The sequence below is a fragment of the Epinephelus moara genome, chromosome 5 (assembly GCF_006386435.1).
Source record: "Epinephelus moara isolate mb chromosome 5, YSFRI_EMoa_1.0, whole genome shotgun sequence".
Taxonomy (NCBI): domain Eukaryota; kingdom Metazoa; phylum Chordata; class Actinopteri; order Perciformes; family Serranidae; genus Epinephelus; species Epinephelus moara.
In genome coordinates this window covers 8860188-8872649 of record NC_065510.1, presented here as the reverse complement: position 1 = coordinate 8872649, position 12462 = coordinate 8860188, and the positions used below count along the sequence as shown (strand labels likewise).

Here is a 12462-nt window from a genome sequence, read left to right as displayed (position 1 = left end):
ACCATGCCACCATATATTTGTGCATGAACCTGAAATGTTGAAACATTTGTTTTATAGTTGTTCACATTCTTTTAATTTTGGACATTCGGAAATGTATGTCTTAAGGGATACTGGTCAGTTTATTTAAAGTTAATCTCTATGTGTTATTGTTTATTTTGAAAGCAATGATAAATGTCATGATCCTATTTGATAAAGGTCATATACACAAGTCTTAATTTGATAAATCAATGCTGTCTCTGTAACGTGAAAATAATAAGTTAAATAAGTTTAACCACTATAACAAATAACAAATCGTGATTTGTCTACTACTGATTTCAAAATTTCTCTTTTTTATGTCCTTCATTTTTAATTTTAGTCTGTCATTTGTCTTTTTTGACAATTTACTTTCTTAAAGAAAACACAGCTCAACATTTGACATGCAATTATGTATAACTGTTGTGCACTTTAAAACATGTAGGGTATTAGCCTAGCTGAAATGGTTGACTGTGAATGGGACAGTCTGATTATTAAAAGTACTTTTATTCAAAGTATTGGATAAAATATCTAAAACTACACCAAACACAAATTGATCGCCTGATGCTCACTTTACTTGTCACGTCAGAAATTGCTATAGCAATGTTTCATAGTTTTAATTGGTTCTTATACCCTCCTGCTTCATTTAGTAAAAGTATACCTTCATGGATGTGGTGAAACATTCTTTTAAGGAGTCAGAAGCAAAGTTTCAGCATTTTACAGTTACATGTTCTGGGTCCATGTACACCTATCCAACATATTTGGTGTCTTTTTCTAAGTTTTGGGGGTCAATCTTTTCAATAAAACACTTTTTAAGAGGATATTCTGATGTATTACACTTGTACTTGGGGCACTACTAGCCAACAACCAATTATTTTGCCAAGTTTTCCACTTACAGTTTGTGCCACACTGCTCAGATGGGTGTATCCGCATCTAAACTGGATATAAATTATTCTGTATATATCTAGTATCTATAACATCATAATTTGGTGTAAGTTTGAGAGTTATGTAGGGGATTGTATTGAAGAGGAGTGCAGAGTATGTGTGAGCTGACTGGTTCTATTAGCAATAATTTTTTAAATTGCAAAAGCAATATGAAATGATGTGCCTCATGATGATGTACCAGAAAAGGCATCCTGTACATCTAAGATGGGATATGAAACACATATGGTGCAATGGTGGAAACTTCTATTTGTTACAGCCAAAAACATTATGGGATATCAGTGGTGATTGTGTTTTATGGGTTCAGTCCCTGGACCCAGGTCAGAATTTTCACTAACTGCTACTACCCAAGGTGCAAATTCTAGTTTGGTATTAAGAAAGCTCACAATGCTATTTCAATAAAATAGCTCTTCCCAAGTGGCAGCTTAACAGATAACAACCCTCAATGGCACCAACAGTTAAACCAAAGAATGAAAAACCTAAGGTCTTACTCTGAGTGCTGATATGCATCATGGTTTCCATGGACAAACAAATTTATATGTGCAGAAAACTGAATAAAAACATGCTTTATAACCTCATTTTACTGACTTTGGATTCACAAAAAGGTCATTTTGGGGTCAGGGTGCCCCCAAATTGCACTTATACATTTAGAACAGGTAATATCTGATGATTATATGTTAAATAACATCCTAAAAAACTATAATGTCGAGACATTAAGTAGCCTATATAAAAATATCATGCAGAAGCTGAGATCTGCACTTGTTTGTGTGACGCTTCTTTGGACCCCTGAAGTTACCTTGATCCACAAAAAATATAATGGTATACTTTAAATATGTTATTTAGTTGTGCCAAGAGATCACAAAAAACTTGAATGATTACTGTTGCAATCTTCCCCGGCTGCATCAAACCACAGATTCACTGGACTACACTATACTAGGACCTGGAGGACACCTGCGTTTTACTACCTGCACCTCAAGCTGCCTAAATCCGAGAGGACGTGAACTCAGCATTTCCCACAGCCTGTAAGAGTGTCAGTGAACATGGAGCGGCGCTGTAACCAAGCGGTATTTTTGGTGGAGGATAAACCCCTGGAGGGAGAGAGCTAGAGAGAGGCAGAGACAGGGGGAGAGCTGTTCCCTCTCCTCCTCTATCCGTGTCTCCGCCGTGCACAGCGGACTCTCTCCTGTCTCTGCCTCGCAGTGTGCAGGTGTGTGTGCACCGACTGTCCGCTCAAGCTTTTCACACTTTCACCACATTTGGGAGCGATTTTGGATACTAAACCGAGGCGGCAACTCACACTGGAAGTAGGCTGCCCACTGTCCACCCCGGCTGAGAGGATGTTGCAGTGATAGACAGCAGAGCAGCTTCTCCACTGTATCGCACTCAGCCGGCATCGTCAGCTGTTGCTCTAGCAGAGAGTGAAGAGTCGGGAGCAACAGAGGAAAAGGCCAAACTATGCGACTGACTTTCTGCCGGTAACCGTTTTCCACCATAAGTCGACCGGGGAGCGGATGCGAGCAGAGGTTGCCAACGAGCCTCTGACTATTTTCTGCTCTTTGTCGGTGCCGGAGGAGCTGTGCCAATGGAGAAAGCGACTCCGCCGCCCCAGCCCCAGCTCCAGCTGTCGATAGCGAAGACTGAAAGTCCAGCGGAGGACATCTCCGGGCTGACTGACGAGGAGCTGCTCAAGTGGACCAAGGAGGATCTGGTGCGGCGGCTGAGGCGCTCCGAGGCCGACAAGATGAGCGTGATTCTGGACCACGGGAATCTCATCCGAGAGGTCAATCGCAGCCTCCAGCTGCACTTGAACGAGATCAGGGGGCTGAAGGTGAGGGGGCGCGCATCGGTGAGGGATGAGATCATAGGTTTTGGAGCGCACCTGAGAGCGCGCATAGCGGGAGGGATGTTCTGCTGTGGAGAGAGCGCCTCTGCAAACGTGGTGTGAGAATAGATGGTATCATTGAAGTTCAGTGTGCCGGTGTGTAGGCCTGTGTGAGAATCTGATGGGGATGAATGATGATGACCCGTGTGCACAGGCTTGTTGGGCATGCTTAACCTAAAGCAGGGGTAGAGTTGTAATTTAACTTTTGCCAGAAATGTGGGAAATCCAATGTTTTAAAAATGAAGGAGAGTTTAATTAACAAGGGAAAGCAAACTGCATCCCTACAACTCAACATATAAAGTACAGTACAGGCCAATGAGGCAGACATTCATCCTCCTAATACTGAAGGGGAGGGCATGTCTCTCTGATCATATGCCAGTGCTCAAATCTGGCATCCAGATCTCCCCCTGTCTGAGCTACACACCTCACATTCCTAGACAATCCTTGCACATAAATCTTCAGCATGTGCAGCACAATTTGCCTCAAGAACGTGGCATTTGCTTTGAAAGTATTTGCAGGCATTCTCCTTTTTCAGTGACCTTTCTACTGCTTCTATTTTCTGCACTGCTAATAAGAAGAATGTGACACAAATGTCCACAATATTTACAGCTAAAGCTGAGACCCAGCCTGAGGTAGCCTTAGATGAAACACATGGGGATCATTTGCCTTTCTCGGAGACCTCTTCACCTCTTCACCCATCCTATCCGAGCTGCCTAATTACACAGGAAAAAGCTGGAGGGTAAGAGAGTGGGAGAGGGGAGGGGAGAAGAGAAGGAGCTCTCGGGGAGGTGAAGGAGGGATGTTTAAGTAAACGTTGCTGGGTGTAAAATGTTCGGGGCGTGTGATTTCACTGCTGTAACCCAGTCTTATTTCTGTGTGTGGCCTCTCCATCTCCTGCAGAGCATTCTAGTCTACATTATGTACTTCACATTGAATGGCACACAGTGAGTCAGTGCTTTTGTGGGAAAGACTGAGAGGATTAGGATTTCATTTCATTATGATTGCATACAGCGTTTGACTGATATCTAAAAGAGTGGTGAAATGGATTGAAATCGGACAATGGTTCCTGCGATTTAGCTGGAGTTAAATCAATAGAAGACAAATTATTTTGTTTTGTACCAAATCAAAAGCACATTAATGTTCTTTCTGCTCTGATCAGCATTGTCATATTTTATAAAGCTTCTTAATGCCTAGGCCTCAGTTTAACCCCATCTCTCTTTTCCTCTTGTTTTTCCTCTCTCTTCCTCTCAGGATATTAACCAGAAGCTGCAGGAGGACAACCGTGAGCTGCGGGACTTGTGCTGCTTCCTGGATGACGACCGCCAGAAAGGCAAACGTGTGTCCAGGGAGTGGCAGCGCTTGGGACGCTACAGTGCCAGCATCATGCGCAAAGAGGTGACCCTCTATCTCCAGAAACTCAAGGAGCTGGAGCTTCGACAGGAGGAGGTTATCCGGGAGAACCTGGAGCTGAAGGAGCTCTGCCTGCTGCTGGATGAGGAGAAGGGGGTGGTGGGTGGAGGAAGTGGCAGCGGAGGAAGCGTAGGGGGAGGGAGTGTAGGCGTGGGAGGGTGCCGCAACTCCATAGACAGCCAGAGTAGTTTGCTGCTGGTGCCCGGGCAGGGGCTCCTGATGAGAGACGTGGGTGACGGGAGCAGCACCTCCAGTGCCGGGAGCGCTGACAGCTCCGATCACCCTCACCACAAGCAGCCTCACCTGGCTCCAGGCATGGGTGGGGTTGGTAGTGGTGGGGAGAAAGGGAGCCCTGAGCTTGTGCACAAACCCAGGTGTAGCAGCATCAGTGGAATAGGAGGCGGAAGTGGAGGAGACAGGGATGTGTCCAGCCCCGAGCACCCTGCTGGGCGCCACCGGAGTACAAGCCTGGAGTATCCATACACCTTGCCTCAGCTGTGCAGGCCCCGCTGTGGCTCCATATCCGTGCCTGACCACAGTCGAGTGATGCGGGGCCTCAGCCCGGAAAAGTATGGTAGGAATGTGGGCCGACGCAGTCCGGAGCAGCACCCCAAGCACCACAGCTCGGATCTCCTCCTGGGCCAGAGGCAGCACTTCCCGGGTCAGGGAGGCAGTGGGGAGCTCTATCAGAGGCACAACAGGAGCAGCATTAGCAGTTTAGGCTGTGGGAGCCCAGAGCCCAGGCAGGCACATTTAGGGGCCACTGAGCACCATGAAAAGGGCTGCGTGGTCCAAGGGGGCAGCCCTGAAACTCATAGGCACCAGTACAGTATGAGCCCCGACCATGTGAAGTTTGGCAGCCCTGTGAGAGACGGGCAGAGGAGGCCGGCCGGAGACGAGCTGTCGCCACACCATCGGAGCATCTACAATGGCATGAATGGTAAGTTTGAGCGTATGAGTGCATGTAATGTGATCATCCTGTGGTTTCTAACATCTTATAAAATATTCCCATGCACACAACCCCTGGAATTCAGTGGATGAAACTGTGCAACATATTTCACACTTTAAACTTACCTAAAGCATCTACAGCAGGGTGAAGACAGTGATATTCTCTGTGAAAACTGTGAAAATTAAAAAAAATACTTGCTGTGTGAGATGCGATTGGAATGCACTTATTTGATTGAGAAAACACAGATGCTCTTCCTCAATGTGACTGTTGCAAAATTTACAGCATTATTGATTTTCTTGGCGCCTCGAGAGGAATGTGGGTTGGCTCAGCGGATGAGAGACAAAATAAGGGATTCAGATTATTTTATTATTTTACATGTTCTGTATCCAAATCGAACAGATTCGACTCAAATGAACCGTACTCAGACATCAGTGTGTGGTGTAGCGTTGCAACACAGATGCACCTCTCAGACGACGAATTACCCCCTAAGTCTTTGCTGCAGCCGTGCCCGTCTCAGTGAGATCAGTGAGAGTTAAGGATGTCAGAGAGAAGGAGGAATATCAAAGTACCAACTTGGCTGCTGTTTAAATACCCCACAGTGGCTGATAATGATTTCTGGAATCCGAGGGGAAAAAAAGTGCTGAGTGGCACAGAGCTGGCAGAAGCTAAAGGACAAATTCCTCAAGGTGAAATATCTGCCTGAGTTTGCAATACGAGGCTGAAATTACAAGAGAAACAGAAAGAGTGTACACAGGGCAGAGTATGTGTGTGTATATATGCCACCAGTTATGTGCTATTGCATTGATATGATTAGTTATAATTACAAAGCAAAGACACAAATGACTGTTTACAGAGTGAGGTATTTGTACTGACATTAGGATGACCTTAAAGGGGCACTCCACAGATTTTACACATGATGATGAGTTCACTGGTCACAGGGAGCACAACGCAGCCTGTGAAATCAGTTGTATAATGTAATCTGTGGCTCTGCAGGAGCTTCGTCAAGTCTGAGGAAAAAAAGCCCCGGTGATGTAATTATGATGTCATCAGGGTTATCTCAGTCTGTTGGTCTGGAAACTGAAAAATGTCAGAGAGACTGTTACAGAGTAGTTATAGTTTTGTATTTATCATCAGTTTTTATATGGTTTTTAATTTCTGTTTTCAATTAAGTTTCTTTACAGTTGGCTTCCAGGGTGCATATGCCGTTTCAGTTTAGTTTTTTGTGTATACAAATGTTTAATTTTAGTTTAGTTTTGTAAGTTTCAGTGTTAGTTTTAGTTTGCTTATTATACTGTAAGGAGGTATTTGTCAGGGCACAATTTAAGAAGTTCAAAATAGGTGTTACAATACAATAGGGCTGCAACTAACGATTATTTTCATTGTCGACTAATCTGTCGATTATTTCTTCAATTAGTCGACTAATCATTTTATCGAAAAATGTGTTAAAATGTTGAAAAATGTCGGTCTGTCCCTCCCAAACCCCAAAATGATGTCATCTAATGTCTTGTTTCGTACTCACACCAAAGGGTTTTAGTTCACCTTCTTGGGAGAGTGTGTAAAGCTGCCAATATCTGAACGTAAGAAGCTGCAGTAAGAGTATTTTGAGGTATTTTTATAGTACTTTTCTATGAAAAATGATTCAAACCGATTAGTCGACTACTAAATTAGTCACAATTATTTTAATAGTCGATTAGTCATCGATTAGTCGACCAATCGTTGCAGCCCTACAATACAAACACTTTGTAAAGGAAATTGACTCAGTCACGTAGACATCCTATTCTTAATAACAATGCAATGTATTCTCATACTACAGTTTGTATGATATCTAATGAATATGAGCCCCATGAATGGCGTTAGGTACTTAAAATAATGTTACATAGGTTAAGTTTAGGCAAGCAGAGTCACTTTGGTGAGGTGTAAGAAATGAAACACAGCTGGGTGTCTTTAATTTTAGGCAAGTATAGTTACGTAGGTTAGGGTTAGGAAAAGACACGGTGATGACGAACATTAAAGTCACTTGGTTTCACACAGTTCCAAACACCATCAGCCTTCCCCATTTCTGGCTCTTAAACTCTTCCTTTTGATGCCAAACCGTGAATGTAATCGTCAACACAATCTGTTCATCAGAGGGAGGAGATTCTGCTGAACGTGTAGGTTTTGTGTTTGTGGTGTCAAAATTGTGAGCTTATGGACAAATTGTACTGCATTATTTTATTTATAGGCATATATGCAAACAGTGCATTAGAACAGCCTGACCAAGACTTCCTCAGGTCAGTTTTGTTGACAAAGATTAAAACTAAAGACATTTCCTGTATGTTTTTATTTTATAAGTAGTTTTGTAACTATTCTCCACAATTTTGTTTCAGATAGTTTTCATTTTTTCCAGAGTCTGGTTTTGGTTTTTATTTCAGTTAGCTGAAATATTTAGATTTAGTCAACTATGATAATCTTGTTACCAACTGAAGTTGTGGAGTTTGTAAAAACATGGGTATCTAACAGACAGGGATGGTCTAACTAAGATACAATATTGAGCAGCATTATGGGAAATGTAGTGAGGCTGCCCCATCAAAGTTGAAGGTTTGAATAATCAGTTAGAGACGCCCCAGTTGACTAAGATTTCTCCAAGTCCAGCAGGGCTTTTTTTTTTTTTGGTCAGTAAGTGTACTTCTTGGGTCGTCATAGCTCCCAGATTTAGCTGCCGATTGAGTGCTCTTTGCTTTCATTCTGCTTCTGAGTGAGATGGAAGCAGAAAAGAGAGACTTTGCCTGGTCAGGCTCCGAGCTAACATTATTTTCTGCCTTCTGCGAAGTTAGCCTGCATTAGCTCAGGGGCCCAACTCAGTGTCACCCAGAATGTTGCAAATCCTGTTCAAAATCTCAAACGCTGTATGGAAAAAGAGTAACGATTAATTGAATATTTGTATTAAACTGCCAAATCTGTTTAGACTGACATAATTCTGAGTCAGGTACAGCCCTAAAATGAAGTGTTTTTGGGGTTTGACCTGTACTCGTACTAAAAGTCAGGATATCTCAACCTCTGCTGCTTTAATTGTAACCATTATTTTGTTAACTGTCCTTTGAGACCCCCCCCACAACTTTATCAAATTAAAACACCAAATTGCTGAAGCACAAGAATTACAATGAAGCCACTGCAGCCTCAGACATTACAGTCTGGTAGTAAACATGCTCTCTCTCCAGCCATTTTGCAATCTCTGCTGATTGCACCGGATTATCATAAAGACACACACACAACTTTGATTTGGATCATCGTTCTGTTTCTATTTGAGCTTTTTCCTCTGCGCTCTGTGGCTCTATGAGAGATTTCAATCTTGATGTAACCTGAAACCCATATGATGTCTGCAAAAGGCCACGCCACATTAATGCCTCACAAATCCTTAATTGGAAAATGTTGTGAGTGCACGGGGCGCTCGCTGGCCCCCGAGCCTGGTGGTTTGCCAACTGTGGCATAACTGTTGTGAACTTAGCTCGGAGGGAAATGCATGCACCAAATAGCCTTTAACCAGGTTCATAAAAACTTCATTAAGCATGTGTGTGAGAGAAATGTGAGCATGTGCGTGTTGCTATAGAGTCATATTAGTATATCATGATAGTTGTCTGTCAGAATGGCTCTTTGTCTCTATCATGAATGTCCCCACAGGGCTGCCATGCCTTCGCTGACCTGACAAGGACGCTAACTTCAAGTGTCACAACTGTATTTACAGTTAGATCAAGACATGCAATCAAGACTTAGCTGGAGGTGGAAGATTTTGCTTTTATGTTAAATAATTGCATCACAATCACAGAAAGGCTGTGTATTGGTGTGAAATTTTGCCGACAGATTAAAACACACAAACGCTGCAGAAATGAGTGCATGAACAGATAGCCTGCTGCGAGGTAGCGGAAGTAAAGAGAGCAGCTTTGTGGCCGTGTCCGTGTGTGACATCCACTGACCCATCCTTACTGCCATGTCCTTTTTTGGACGAAGAGGGAATTTAATTCCTGTGACGATGTAGTACACTCCACTCACTTGGATTATCCTCTAAGCCTTTTGCACAGTATTATTTCATTTTTTTATGTACTTGCGTGTGTGCTTGTGTGTGTATGTGATTTGGGTGGATGTGCCACAGTGTCCCATCCCGGGTCACTCCAGCAGTGTTTTATTCAGACAAATGAAAGTCTCATGTTCATGTGCCACTCGACAGCACTGAGGCTCAGGCCATTTAAATTCCTGACAAAATCCAAAATGAAAGCAAAACATCACTGACCTCTGCAGCCTTTTAGTACAAACTGCTTTTGCATCTTATGGGAAGCTTATCACACATATTCTGTTATGTTTGAATCACGGAGAAGGGTATAACAAAAAAAAAAAAATGATGAGAAGCATTCTTAGTTTTGATTTAAGTCCAGTTTTCTGCCAGAAAAAAAAAAAAAAACCTCTCATCTCAACAATACATAATCCACAGGACGGCTCCTAGCTCAGTGAATAGATTGTCCACCCCATGTTGGCTGAAGTCCTTCGCAGCGGCGTGGATTCGATTCCAACCTGTGGCCCTTTGCTTTGTGTCATCCTCATTCTCTCATGCCCTTTTCTGTTGCTGTCTTGCTGCACTGTAATAACGAGCATAAAAGCCCATGATCCAGAAAATAATTAATTCATGTACGTAAAAGGCATTTAGAAAGTTAAGGCATAAAAATAACTGCATGTCAATTTGGAATTTTATACGTTCCTGGATGGCAATAAATATTGTCTTGCCTACATATAACGATGGGCCTGTAAAGCCTGTATGTGACCCAGTACAAATAAAAAAGGAAACCTTCAGTTCAGTTGTGACCCAGATCAAATCCGTCCATCTTGCCATGTGATAGATTCCCTCTCAGTCAAAGATAATCAGCCATGAACACTGTAGTCTCCTGACCCAGACTGTTTGCTAAGCCTGTAGGATCTCTGCACTGCAGAGGGTCTTTTTCAAAAAGAGGAGAGACTTAATCATGTTTTCTGCTTTAGCAATCACAAGTTCTGCATATTAGCTTAAGCTGCTCAGATGATCGAGAGGAGAAAAAAAAGGCTGCATGGGGAAAAAAAGACATTACAGTGTGTGGGAGAACCTCTGCCCTTGTGATGCCAATGAATGCCCCACACACACACACACACACACGAAGCCCCACCCCCTTGCACACATATGGTTTGTATGTATTAACTTTACAAAGATTACAGCAGCAGGTTTACCACTCCAACTTCCTAGTTATTTTTGGAACTATGGGTTCTTGATTTCACACAGAGACACGCTACAACAAGCAAAGCGCCTTTAGCGAGCCGCTCTGGGAGCTTGTGCCTAAAGTTTAACAAGGTTGAAGTGTGGGCGCTACATGCTGTGATGAATACCCACGTGGGAAACAAGCCAGGCAGCCGGGCATGGAAAACAAAATTGAGGGAGAAACAATATTGTGTGTTTCTGAATTCCCTGAACTGTACAACAAATATGCTCTTGTATCGAGACCTCAGGAGGAAAGCCGTCTTGGACACACATTTCCAACCATCGGGTGTGTTTCAGCAGATAGCTTGTGTCGCCTATGTGACAAACATAGCTCAGTTTTGTTAGACTGTTTACAAAGTGTCCCCCCTCAATAGCTCTACAGACCTACTGAAGTTTCTTTTCTGAGGTCAACAACTGCTGTCAACAGCAAGATGACATAATCCTGCTAGAAATATATATAAAAAAAAATCTACCTATTTTGCTCTATGCAACTTGTCAGATGTACACTTAACCCAGCAGTGAGTGCAGCTCAACTCATATTGTGTCTGAAAGGGCCTTTACTCTGTGAGTTGGTTGAAAACTCGTCCTTTTAAAATGGAAACTATATTTCAGTCAGGAACATTTTAATCAAAGAAAACTCTATTTCCATTTGCAGTATTATATTTAGCAGTATGACTCTGTTCTGAGAGAGCACACCTCTCTGCCCTTCCATGTGCAAACAAGGAAAGCCCAAGGCAGAGAGAGCAAACCTCCCTGCCCTTCCACGCGCCTACGCGGAAAACCCAATGCAGAGAGAGCAGCATCAAAGACCCCTCAGGAAGAGAACGGAGCAGCATCAGTGACAAACAGAAATGACACTGATAAGTCAGACACAGCATGAAAAGGAGGAGCTGGGGTGAAGGCGGCTTGCAAGGCGGCTTGCAGAGGGAGCAGCAACAGTAGGCAGGCCAGAGCAGTTTAAATAGGGCACCCTGAATGAGATTTACCAATTGGTCGCATAGAAAGGAATCATGTGATCTATCAGCTGATCCATCAGTTGATTGGGCTGTTTGAGATCAGCTGATGTAGCTGGGATGTGAGCTGATTGACACTGTGTCCTGTCTGAACTAACGCTATGCTCAGTTAAAAGATCTTACATAATATGCAACTAATGGCTACATATGATGCTAAAAGACTAGACAACCACACTAATACATTTTTGCTTTAAAACATATAACAATGTCTATATTTACACCTAGCATCCTCATTACTCTGGCGTATGGGAACATCTTTGAAAACACTGCTCACTCTGTTTTAGTTAGAAAACTCTGGGGTTGGGTTTAAGTCTGGACGGGCGGAAATGGACACTTTTGAAAACAATAAAGCAGACACCCAAGTTCACATTCTGATTGGGTCTTATCAGCCAAAACATTTTAGCTAGGTCTACATACCTTTTGTGATTTTATCCTTCTTTTGTGGGTACAACTTTCCCATTACCATGCCTCCTCCGGCAATGGGTAATGCTCCTGGCTCTTATATGTTGACATGTTTGCTTTGTAACGATTCCCAATCTGTATTCTGCCACCTTGACTGCTTCGTATTTGTGTTACCTTTTTTAACAGTTTCACCTTTTCGTCAGTCCAAGCAAAGAAATCTCTGGTCTTACTTTTGGTCATCTCTGCAGTATGTTCTGTAATTAAGCAACTAACCACAGAGGAAACGATGTGCTCGCCCAGTGCACATAAATGGTCATGTGATATATGTTTTCAGGCGTGATGGAGACAAATTCTGACACAGTGCTAAAATGGTGGTGTGTATGGAGATTGTTTTCGTTTTAAAATGCTGTTTTAAAATGAAAACACTTCGAAAAGGTCCGCCAGTGATGTGCTCCTTGGCCTTGGTAAGCTATTTAGCTGGGCGTGCTAAGGGGACGTACACATGTCGCGTCTGTAACTGCCTGGAAAACACGAGGTTGGGCACTGGGTGCTACTGTTGTGCCTTTTCTGTGAGAGCAGCAGGTTTTGCCTGAGGTTT

General features: G+C 43.1%; 1 protein-coding gene across 2 annotated transcripts in view; it reads left to right on the top strand.

Moving 5' to 3' along the window:
* The first annotated feature begins 2083 nt into the window (after positions 1-2083).
* Positions 2084-12462, top strand: part of ccdc85al (coiled-coil domain containing 85A, like) — a 36735-nt gene continuing 26356 nt past the window's right edge. For both annotated transcript variants that reach the window (XM_050044539.1, XM_050044541.1), the window contains exons 1-2: positions 2084-2782; positions 4088-5186. In XM_050044539.1, coding sequence (XP_049900496.1) covers positions 2537-2782; positions 4088-5186 — 1345 coding nt within the window. In that variant the 5' untranslated portion in view covers positions 2084-2536. The remainder of the gene's footprint in view (positions 2783-4087; positions 5187-12462) is intronic.